This window comes from Phoenix dactylifera, unplaced genomic scaffold (assembly GCF_009389715.1).
Source record: "Phoenix dactylifera cultivar Barhee BC4 unplaced genomic scaffold, palm_55x_up_171113_PBpolish2nd_filt_p 000207F, whole genome shotgun sequence".
NCBI lineage: Eukaryota > Viridiplantae > Streptophyta > Magnoliopsida > Arecales > Arecaceae > Phoenix > Phoenix dactylifera.
Genome location: NW_024067723.1, coordinates 635,930 through 648,596, shown reverse-complemented (window position 1 = coordinate 648,596; position 12,667 = coordinate 635,930). Strand labels below are relative to the sequence as shown.

General features: G+C 42.3%; 1 protein-coding gene across 1 annotated transcript; it reads right to left on the bottom strand.

The window, feature by feature from the left end:
• Positions 1-1,211: 1,211 nt before the first annotated feature.
• Positions 1,212-2,548, bottom strand: LOC103720334. Its single transcript, XM_008809980.4, has one exon. The coding sequence runs from the start codon at positions 2,356-2,358 to the stop codon at positions 1,474-1,476; it is 885 nt and encodes a 294-aa protein (XP_008808202.1). The 5' UTR covers positions 2,359-2,548; the 3' UTR covers positions 1,212-1,473.
• Positions 2,549-12,667: the final 10,119 nt, after the last annotated feature.

Here is a 12,667-nt window from a genome sequence, read left to right as displayed (position 1 = left end):
TCGAGGAATAGTTCATGTCCAGAAGGAGTAATGTGTTCTCTCTTTTACACTATAAAACACATGAGCGGTACAAGAGGTGTGGGTTGCTTGAAGAAATCCAGTGGATACAATCAAGTAGGTTCTTCATCAGTCACAGGGACAATTTTACCAACTTCTTTCTATCAATGGTAAACAAGAGGAGTAGGTTAAAAAGTTACCTACAACATCGGTCAACAATGTTAAAGTCCAGCAGAAAAGCTTGAGCTAGTAGGTGGATGGGCCCGTAAGCATATAAGCACTGCTACGGCCCCTTCACTATCCGACGTGGGATTATTATCATGTGAACTAGAAGTGAGCATGTTAAAGAATTGGCCAGAGGAACAATCAGCTTTTGATACCATGCTGAAGTCCTAACCAAAAGTTTAAGCTATTGGGCGGATGGACCATGAGTATATAAGCACTACTAACATAGTAACATCCCTTCCCTGTCTGATATGGGATTTTTGCCACTCCCGCAACACCCTCTCTCAAGTGTAGGGCCCGAGGAGGGCTAAGACCTAAAGAGAGGTGATATGTCAATTGGTAGTGACAATTTTGGTGGATCTGTGGGCAAAAGGGATCCTGGGCTCTGGTAGCATTTTGAAGTCCAACCCAAAAGCTTAAGTAGGTAGGTGGATTGGCTCATGAGTATATAATCACTATTAAGGTCCCATCCCTATCTGATATAGAGTTATTAGCACTCTCTCAACAAACAATTGTTGCATAGAAAATGAACATAGCGATGGGTTGAAGTTACCATGTTTGGTGGATAAACTTTACATGAATCCTCTATAAGCTTATGCCAGATGGGTCAACATTCTCTTGAAAATGTGACATGCCAATAAGTTATGGTTCTACAGAGTTTAATTTTTGGGAGCTATAATAGCAATAGCTGACTGAGTTATGAAAGGAGACACAATGGTGATGGTTACTGAGTTGCATTCTTGAAAAGGAGACAGTTATTATAGCAATAGGAAAAGTAAGAATATCATCATCATGATCAAAACAGAGAAAATATCACAGAAAGACCTTTTTTTTTTCCAAATTCATTCCAGAAAGAATCGGCTGATGACTTCAGATCGTGATTGAAATAAACTAAAACTGATGCAACCATTGCTGAAGCCAATTGCAAACTTTAAATTGAAAAACGAAAGCAACATCATGCTAAACTGCAGACAAAGATCAAGCAAAACTTTAAGAAGAAGGATGCTGAAATTTCTCCTTTTTGATGCTGTAAATTGCTAAACACACAGAGATCCTTAGAAGTGCCAACTTTAAGAAAGATGAAAAACCAAAATGCTGCAGAAGTATTACTCAAAATTTACATTATTTTGCACTGTAGAGGACTCATCAGCTCCACAACATCTATTTAGAACACCGAATTCAGAATTGAAAATTTTAAAAAAAGCACAGGGACAACATGATACCTCGACGAAGTCTCAGAACAAATTTATCTCACCGCAACCAGAGAGTGACCAAAGACCCAGCTGAAATGCCCAGAATGCAACAGACCGAGACCACGCGAGTCCTCAAGAACAAGAGGTTCACGCTCTTCGATACCTGGAGAGTGAGGGTGAGGATCTGAAGCCGGCCTTGCTCCTCCATCTTCCGGAAGAAAGTGATTGGCTTGAGGCTCCGGCGCATAAGAAAAGCCAGCGAGAAGGGGAAGGCGAAGGCCATTAGGCCCTGGATCAAGACCTCGTCGGGGGGCCGCACGGCGTAGGCGATCCAAGCCCCAAGGCCCAGGTGGCCGATGCCGAGGACGGCGAGGGTGGTGCTGAGGTGGTAGATGGACTTCCTCAGGGAGTCGAGCACCTGACGGGTCTCGTTCGCAAGGGCGGAGACGTCGCGCTCCACCGTGGGACCGGTGATCTCCTGGTGCTGGAATTCAGGGGATCGGAGAGGGTCTCCGGCATCGGAGGAGCTCTCCGGCGAGCTCGAGGAGAAGTTCCTGGAGCTGGGATTGGGATTGGGACCGCCGGGTGGATCCAAAGTTACGATTTTGGAAAGGTTCGAGTGGGATTTGAGCCCATAAATGCGAGGGTTTATGGAACTCAGTGAGGAGTAGGGCCCAAGATTGGGGATTGTGAAGCTTTGCTGGAAAAGGGAACGGGATTGGAGATTTTTGGGGGAAATCGGGTAGGATTTGAGGAAGCCAAGATTAGGTTTGGGAAAATCCGAGAGAAAGGGAGTGAGATCGGAGGGAATGGGGATTGGTTTGCAGAGAATTCTGAGATGAGAGTTGAGCTGGAGGAGGGCAGTAAAGGAGTTGAGATTAGGGTTTTTAGGATCTCGGAGGAGGAGTTTATGGGTTGTTCTGCGAGAGAGGAAGGAGGCCATCAGAACGGGGAAGGAGAAGGGGATCAACACAGTCCCCTATTTGCTGTTTTTTTTTTCCCCAAGTCATAAACCCCCAAACCACCAACGCTTAATTATTTATTCAAGCATTGCATAGCTATGAGATGTTGGACTTCTAAGTTTCTAACCATTAGTTGAAACTGTGATGGAGGAGATGGGCGACGTGAATGGATCTTTCTCAATTTATTAAGTCAAAACAAGCCATGCCATTATAAAATTTCACAAGTTGAACATGAATTCCATGCAGTGCCCTTTATTTATTTGATACAACTCTGCATCTTGTCCTTGCAAATGGAATCAGCATACTTAAGGAAGAAATCCAATTTCTCTTCTCTACTTGCTGAGGAGGGATTTTTTTTTTTTTTTAATTTTTAACGGTGCCTCACACACGACGGATGTAGGTACAACCAACAAAATCAGAAAAAAAAAAGTTAGCAAAAAAATGAGTAGACACATAATTCTCTCTGAGAAAACCTCTGAAATGATGAGCCGCGTAAGAGGCAACCTAGTCAACAGCAACATTCGTCTTTCGGTAGATATAAGTGGCCTAGAAGGAGTCACACTCTCTCAAGAGTTTGCACATGTTGTGGATCATTATCATTCTGCTAGCAACGTTGCGCCAACCTCGGATCCACTCGATCACCGTAGCTAAGTTCCTCTCGAGAAGGATGCGGTGTGCATCCAGAACAAACCTCGCATAGGTGATGCCCTCTTATGGGGCTCTAAGCTCGGCACTAATCACAGAAGTATCGAAGATCCGCTGCCCCCCGACCGTCCTCAGTTTGGTGTCGTGGTTTCTGATGACAAGTCCCACACTTTCGCTACCCCATCCCTTACTAACACTACCATCGAAGTTCACTTTGAGAAAGTCAGGAAGTAGGGGTTCCTAAGAAACAAAAACGGTCTTAGTCACTACAAGAGCAGAGTGGGAGTCCCAGATGTCCCTAGTCGTCCCAAAGGAAGCCGTCACAGAAGTGTAAATAATCTCCGCCGCATGAAGTAGAGCTCTGTCTGCCACCACCCTCGAATACACCCTGTTGTTCTCGAAAATTCGGACATTCTTATCTAACCAACTATAGTAGGCCAGATAGACAATGCTAATCCCTCGCTCTGCAAGACGAGGCCTTCGTGAGGAAGCTTCTAGGAAGCCAAAAAAATTCTCGGTCGAAGACCACCCTGCCACGGGCCAGGGGAGACCGAGGGGGAGGTGCCTTCAACATTCAAATTGCCCAAGTTATTAGATAGTGAAGACTATTTTCCCCTAACACTAAATTTTTGGTTAGTTCTGCTTCACTTTTAGAGTGAAATCACAGGAACCCTCTTGTATCAAAAGTGCTAAAAAAATGTGATTACTGATTTGTTGCTTCAAAGAAGGCTTGTTTAGCACAGGGCTGGTACTGGTTGCATCTGGACTCAACCATCCCTAACCAGGTCATATGATGAAGTCATGAATCAAATCTTAGGGGGTATGAGGAAAGCAAGCCATCAGGGGTCAAGAATATAATTTAATAAATATCTCTTAATTTGCATCAAATTTTGTTTTTGCTGGTGGATAAGGGTGAACATCATGGGATTGTTGCATTCAGCTCGAAGTCCTTTGACATGCATCTGCATCTTGACATGAGAACCAAACTATTTCCACACGCATGCTCTGACTCTGAGATCAGTGCAAGGGATCCGGGGGTTACAGAAACCTGTGAGTTCTTAGAAACCATAAATTCTCGGGAAAAATTTTGGTCATCGAGACAAGAAATGCTCTTTATTTAGCTAGGTCCGGGAGGAGGTGGTGTTTGATTGATCGAAATTAAAGAGCTCTTAGCACGAAACTGGTTCCAAACGGAAAGAGGTCAGAAAGATAGGGAGGTGCGCAAAGAGGCTGGTGATTGAACCTCATCCTATTCATAGATGAGATGGCCTAGATTTGATGCCCATTAAGATCGTGGACGCCAGTTTGGCTGACTAATGGCTAAGTGATTCGCAACATCGACGCTCGAATGAACCTCCAGGCAAATAGCACAAATGGTTACAGTTCAGCATGATCTTAAAGCAGTAGATGAGAAAAAATATGACGATCTAGAGCAGCTGATAAATCCTTTGAAGATCTCGTGACATGATCTTGATGGATTTTTACCTTTCTTTCTATGTAAACCAGATCAGGGGACCCAAGCATGAGAACTTTCACCTTACTTTTAGCTCATAGCTCGTATTCCCAAATCTCCTCTGTTCCACTAAAACTCTGCTTGATTTAAGCATCGGAGGGTCCCATACCGTGTAGACCAGCTCGTTCCGAGTTGATCAATCCATCAGATTAGGTTTTGGGCCGCAACAATAGTTTTTTGACAGACATACGAGGATTGCAGGTAATTTTGGATTATAGTACTGCAACCATCAAAGATTCTTATGACTGGCTGCCATCGTTGTTCTAGTTAAGAATATTCGGTTCCCTTTTGTCATGCTGACCGTAGTTAAGATCTCAGAAGAGCAATGCTAGATTGTATTATCCAGGAATCGGAACTCTTTTTAAGATATCAGACGTAAGAAATTATAACGTACCTGAAAGATAAATAATACCTTGTAGAATCTTTTGTTCCAAAAATATACGCGGGAACTCACATTAAATACAAACGCATCCCAACCAGTTTCTTCTCTTAAACCAAACAAATGTAGTGGATCAGAAAGAACAATATAAGAGGAGGGAATTTAAAGAAAGAAAGAAAGGATAAAAGATCTTCGACAGATGAGGAGAGTTACTCCCGTATCTCCTTGCATGGTGGGTTTCCTCTTTCTATCTCCTTGTGAGGCCTACTGCACGTAGAAAGCGAAGAATGAGAGGATCGATGGAGGCTCCAATCACCACGCCAATGGCAGGGGTGACCTCAAAGGAGAAGCTGGCGGGGCCTGGGGCCAGGGTTTCAGCAGCCAAGGCCATGGCGACCTAGGTGGAGGCAATCTTCCTCATTCCATTAGCTGCTGGCGGTGGACGAAAAGATTGTTAGGCCGAAGTGTTAATCGTAAATAATAATATGCTAGGGTTTAGAATCACAATAATATTGTATTCAAGTTTAGGACATATACCTACGGAAGATATATTAAATGCGATTCTTCAAATTATTTGAAATAACAGCGGCTTGATCTTCCCTTTCTTGCTTCTCACAAAAGATAGCCGTCAATAAAGCAAGATAAAAACTATTTGGAGAGGAGAGGGGGACCTAGTCTTTATATAGAAAACCTAAGGGAGGGGCTCCAACTCTAATTAGGTTTTCTGGCCTACATACCAAAATTACCATAATAAATAGGACTCAATCCTATACATCCAAGGTGTACTAAAGCCCATAAAACAAAGTGATCACACATGATATTGGGCTTAATTATAATACCACTATGAGTCATATGTCTAATCCGTTTTATAAAATAAAAATACGCAATCAGTGAAAGCCCATATTTTGAAATTATTCTAACACGGAGACCACATGCTGAGGAGGGCCTTCAACTAATATTTTTCCCTCGGACACTCAGAAGTTTTCTCTTGAAAGGCACTCAACTTTGAAAACCTCATCATTTCTAGTGTACTAAAAGTGCATTAGCTAATCTTTTTTGGCGATCTTCTATGACAGTGGTGTAGGTCTGGACTTAAGCCATCCTTGAATGGGACAAAGCCTGATTTAAATTGGAAGAAGCATAGGGATACATAACAGAGGAGGCGTGGAATTGAATCCAGCAGAGCAGCATAGTTTTTACTAATCAAACTGGATACATCTGAATGAAATCTGGGCATGACAAAGAACCTGCCGCATCTTGAGGTCTTTATGCTTCTCTCTCTCTTTTAGACTCTCATTTTTCGCTTGCTAACCCGCACAGCTTCGTTATTCGTTTTCTGCAATTCGTACAACTGTGATGGGCAGATGCCATCAATCCAATCATATGCTGATCTTCCACAGGCCCCAGTTTTTGGCAATATCCTAACGAGCTCTGTTAATTCCATTATCCTGTCTCAGCCAAGAGGCAAGGACTGTTCTTCTAGCCCACATATCTATAAATTTTGATGGCCTTGCAAGTACATGCTTCCAGGAATCCATGAAGTGATTCTTATAAGTTCATGCTATAACTTGTTAAAAATTGAAATGCAATGTGGGGTTCACTTTAGATTCTTACCTATTCACTTTACATGGTTATTAGCTCGCAACTGAATGCTGCTTTAGAGCCTGCTCTATGTTGTTATAGTTGGCCGATAATCTTTGGTGTTTCACTGGTATGGCTAGAATTCAGGAGAGCCAATAGGTAACCTTTCATGCTAATGATTCAGGGAACCCTTGTAAGAAGGAAGACCGCAGGATAGAAGTTTTGTTTTTTGATGGGAGGAGCCGCCCTGTAGATGTGTGTGGGCGATGCCACATTGTTAAGAGAGGACTGTTACTTGGTAGAAAAAGTGCCACTCCATGCTTGGAAATGGCTGGTGATGCACAAGGTATAGCTGCGGGCAATGCCATCTTGTCATTAATTATAGCAAGATGGAGAAAATCTATAAGGAGGAATACTAAACATTGCTTGACAATTTGTGGTGGTAACAAGGTAGAGAAGGTCCATATCTTCTTGGATTCAGTGGAAATAACACAGGGTGTTGATTTTAGAAGCCAGATTGTACTGAAAATCCTTGACATTTTGAATTAAAAGATGCCCATTAATTAAAACAGGCCAAGGGTAAGGTTGGGCGTGGTTGGATGTTCATAATAGTCTTTTTACCTCGGAACTGGGATGGAAGAAATTCCCGTTAAAATTGATATGAACATCACAAGAAAAGGATGGAAAATTTCTTTTCTTGTGCCGTCTTGTATCAAAATAATAATAATTTTTTCTCTTGTTCGTCAAAAATTACTATTCCTTCTTTTCGGGTCTATTGGAACTACTTTGTTTAGATTCATAGGAAGTTGTAGACAAACAAAAGAAAAAGATTAGAGAAGGAGAGATTCATTGAACAAGTAGAACAACTTTAATTATTCAATTAATTTAGGGTCTCGGTTGTTGGCATCAACCTCGAAAACTCTACCAATTACATCTGTTGGAACTTGAGTTCATAAAAGAATCCTGAGTTCCTTTATTTTTGATTGTATAACAGACTTATAAGTCATGTTTGGTGAGGTTGCGATGATTGCTGAGCCAATATTGGTATGCGTATTGAGGCTGGTTTCAGTTGGACTGATCAATCTTTGGACCTAAACATGATCCAGTTTAACATTGGCTATGACATGCACCCTTACTAGCTGCTGCCTTTTTTTTTTTGTTGAGAATAATCGTTTCTTGCCTTCCTGTATTTGTTAAGAAATTGCCATGTCAATAGAAGTAAAGCACGTAAGAAATTATAGAGTAGCATTACAGTATTTGCCTCAAAACGAAATCAGTGTAGCCAAATTAAAAAAAAAAAAAAACATAATTAATACTATCTTAAGGGTCTTTTACTTCATAAGAATCCAAAAAAATATGCAAAATAAATCTATATAAATCCCATCCAGCACTTCCCTCAAACCAAACCAATGCAGCAGGGAGGAGGAAATTAGAGAAGTAGCGAAGAAAACAATAATGCAAGAAGAGAGAGAGAGAGAGAGAGAGAGAGAAACAAAAGATAAAAAGATCAGCAAACAAAAAGAGTCATATCTTCTTCTTTCTTTCTTTTTGTGAGGCCTACTGCAAATAGAAGGCAAAGAAGGAGAGGACAGAGGCCCCGATCAAAGCAGCAATAGAAAGGGTGACCTCAAAGGAGGCGCTGACGGGGCCAGGGCCGGGGCATCAGCAGCCAAGGCCGTGGCGGCCGAGGCGGCGGCGGCGATGGTTAGGACGGCGCAGGCAATCTTTTGCATCTCGATTGCGGGTGATGGACGGCAAGAGTGTTTGGCCGGAGACCACCTTTAATTGGTGTGCAGAGGAGATGGAAAAGAGCATGTTGATGGCTTTGCTTGTCCTCCTTGTTTGCAGGCCTGAGCAGGTAGAGGGGGTTTTATAGGTGGCTTTGGTGGTTGGGATAGTTTAAAATATTTTTTATTAATATTATCTGTATCAATTTATATTATTTTTTTATTAGTATAATTTTATTAGAGTGATTTTAGGAATTACATAACGACTTATATCAGCCAGTGACATTTTTATTTTTAAAATTTTTCACCAATCACATAATCTGCCATTATCATCTCTTCTATTTTTATTATGGTCGTATCGCCATATCTAGAAACTTTAAAGATTCTCATTACCGATCTATTCTTTATTTCTCTGCAGATTCTCTGTAATCTTTAATTATATTATGGTTGTCGTTAGGTGCTGGGTGGTGGCCTGTATTGGGAGGGCAGCAGCAAGATTGATCGAATAAGAACTTAGACTGGACAGCTATTAATATTTTTCTAATTATAGAATACTATCTCCTTATATTTCTTTTTTTAATTGTTAATTATATTTTTTTCGACAATTACATCGACGTGCCATCCGATGATGGCGTAAAATAGAAGTGTGAACCAGCTCGAAGGGAGCCAAGAAAATGAGCCATTGTCAGAGAGGAATTCACCATGCGGTGCATGGAGAATAACTTAATTAATACTCCTTCCTTCTGATTTCACATAGGCTGAATTCGAGTTTTGCTCAATATACGTCCACGGTTATAAGATTCTCTAAATCATGATCTTTTCACTCTTCTCAAGCAGCTGAAATGATTAAGAATTATTAGCACTTTATGAATTTTACTATTATTTATATGTTACCTGGTACTTATTGCGAAAATTAATTGTTTAAGAAATTAATGTTATCTTTTGGGCACTCCACATATAAGCAGTCCAATTAACTGTTTTTCTGATTTTTTAATGGAAGTTCTAATCAGCGTTCCTGACTTTGTAATCTATATATAACTCCAGCTGAACTGTTCCAATGTCACACTTGTTGCGAGCATTAAGCAGCACCAAATTGGAGTTGTCATTGACCCCCTAAACATGTATTCCAGGGCTATCAGCGGTGGATCCATTGAAGATTTTTTTTTTTTTTTTGTGGCATGAATACTATTCTAAATATCAAATTTTACATAAATATCCTTCTAAAATTAATATTTGCATGGTCTTGTCAAATACTTATTTTGTCATTCTATTCTTTTTTATTCTTATTTTTTCATATGTATCACGCTACCTAACGCCGTTAAAAAATTAACGATTTCAAATTAAAATAACTAAAATATCCTCAATGGATAGTGATGGGGGGCAAAATGGATCGTCCTATTCACAACATGGGACCACCCAATTTCAGCCAAGTAGGCATCAGCACCGAACATGCTAGACCCCAGTCCTGTTGAACACCAATCCGACTTCGGACCCTACAGAAGGCCGAGCAGACCTCGCCCGGACCTATCCGCTCGGAGCGCCCTGCAGAATCGACCAAAAGCCGAAGAGGCTCCATCGATGATAAGTGCTTGATAATCTATAATTTAGTTATCTTTCCATAGCACTTATCAATGTTCTTAAACTAATAAATACGTATTTTACCATGAAATTGAATGATCATTGCAATAAATTTAAAATATGGTAAAAAGCAAATAATTCTTTTCTTAAATCAGACTCTGAACTTGTCTCCCTCTTGTTTGCAATCTTTCATGAAAATTACAGGAAAACATATAAGGAGGAGATTGTGTTGACCCGGATTGGTAACCTGATAGAATTGTAGTCAAGCTAAGGTTATAATTAAATGGGTTTTGGTCCTGATTCGATCGAAAGTTATAATTTATTTTGTATGGGGCAGAGGTTTGATTAACCCTTTTTATTAGGTCACGGTCCTGTTTTTAGTCTTGTCTAGTCGAGTTCGATCTGAAGCAGCTTAGCAAGAATTAAATTTAAATGACAATGGGCTCAAGGACAAGTCAACCATCATGACCCACCTCAAACCCAAAGTCAATTCCCAACCAATTCCTTACCTACCTTCATATAAAATTTATAAATTTAAAACAAAAAAAAGAAAATAATGAATATAATAAAATAAATAAAAATAATTCCGGGGAGAATCACTTATTCACTGTTCATATGAACAGTGTCCCGTAAAAACACTGTTCATATGAACAGTGAGAAATAATATAATAATAATAAAAAAAGAATTTATTAAAACTGTTTCACTGTTTATCTCCTTCCTCCCGTTCGCTATCCTTCCCGTGATCCCGCCTCACAGAGCAGCCCGCCTTCCGTGCATCCAGCCATTTTCCAGATCTCCTCTCATCCCACGATGCAGCCAGCAAATCAGGCGTTCATCCGAGTAATCTGCAGCGCGTCTCCGGCCATCCGGATTTCCTTCCGTTTCGAACACAGCGATGGCGTCCCGGATGTCAGCTCCCAATCACGCCCAGATCAGTAGAGATCGTCCCATCACGCCTCACATCTTCCCAGTTCCTGCGATCACCGTGCGTATCAGCCAGCAACATCTCCAGCTAGCCAGATCCTCCGCCTCTTCATCCGCCTGCATCCCCGCCTCCGCACAGCTGCCATTCCGGGCGTCCGAGACAAGCTACGCATGCTCCCAGCGTATCACGCGATGAACCAGGCCGCCTTCCGTGCACCCAGCTATCTCCCAGATCTCCTCTCATCCCGCGGTGCAGCCGGCGACCAGATTCCCCCCAGCTCCATTCCGCTGATCCCGCGGCCCTTCATCCTCTTCGTCCGCAATCTGCCTTCCGGCATCACGCCCCGGAATCAGCCGGCCGTGATCTCTTCTTCCTTCCCGAACGAGCACTCCGGACAGCTATAAAAGGAGGAGGGTGGCCATCGGCTGAGGGGAGCTCGGGGGGAGGAAAGAAACAGAGGATACTCTGTTTTGGTGAAGAAGAAGAAGAAGAAAGCCGAGAGAAAGAAATAAAAAAAAAGAAGAGAGAGGGGGGAAAGAGAATAGTTGTGATATTTTAGGAATAATGGGAGGTGATCAATTTCATTTGAAGATGGGAGGTCGTCCGGAAGCCATGCTCGGCTAAACGTCTAGTCTAGGGCTGGATGAAGCCCTAGCAATGTATCAGGGCAATTGTAGTTCTTACTTTTTTTTTATTATTTTGGAGCTTGTTTAAATTCTTATTTTCAATGAAATATTTCTTTATGATATTTAAATTTCGAGCATGCTAGTTACTAATCATGTTTGCTAAAGTAGTCTAAGATGATCCATGCCTAGGAAGATGAAGTGTGTTGCATCCTAGATTAGCATACTTAGGTAGACACTTCATGCTACACCGAAGATGGATCTTCCTAACACTCTTTATGCTTTTATTTTAAAAGGCTTGTAGCCAAAATTGCATGCCTCTCCAAAAAACAAAAATTAAGAACACAATCCTTGATGCAATGCTATGTGGTGGATTCCAAACCCTAGATCTATTTACTCTGATAAATTCCAATCCGTACTCATAGTTTAATTTAGTTAAATCAAGTTAGCAAATCCTTCTTTTTGATTTATTTTTAAAAGAAAAATAACTTATTCTTCAATCCCTGTGGACCGACATCCGTAATCACTATCCTACAGGATACGTGCTATTGCGTGGTTTATTTTTGAAATTGAAATAACCGATCAGTCGACTACAGGTATCTACAATGATGCCCCTCGAGCCGAACTCGGAGCGCCCTGCAGGATCTGCCGAGAGCCGAAGAGGCTCTGTCGACCACAGGTATCCGCAACAACGCCCCGACCCGAGCTCGGGGCTCCCTACCGAGCTGACTTCAGAACCAAGGAGGCTGAGCCGACCTTAGAGTCCGTCGGGCCGACCTCACCAAACGTCGCGGCCCCTAAGTCGGCCTGACCTCAGTGCTCATCAAGCTAACTTCGTCAAGCATATGCTGTGACCTTCAAGCGAGCCCGGCCTCGCCCCGCATCCACGTGCGCACTTATGAGCGCGCGCCTCTATGCCCGCATACGTGGTCGTACATTATAGCCTCACCGAGCCATGCTTTGCTAGCTGGCCACTTCACAACATGTCAACCAAGGGCCATACCCTGCCACCTCTGTTGACGCCATGCCATTCACAAGGACGGCCTATACCGTATGACTCAAGCAAGCCCTGGCTGCACGCTACCTAGGCACCTCTGCGGGGACTATAGATAGCCCCATCAGATAACGCCTAAGGACTTTTGGGCTGGACCACCTAAAATCTACTCTAACTTTATCATCGGAGGGCCCTCACCGAAACCCCACCGGTGAGGCTTTGTGCAGGTCCGTCGGTGCGCAGAAGGCGACATCCCTTCTCCGTCCCGTCAGCCGCTCTTCCTGGCTCCTCTGGTGTGGTCACCGATTTTTATAAGACGATTGC

Excerpts from the sequence above, each read along its gene's own strand:
- LOC103720334 (XM_008809980.4), bottom strand. The coding sequence starts at position 2,358 with ATGGCCTCCTTCCTCTCTCGCAGAACAACCCATAAACTCCTCCTCCGA.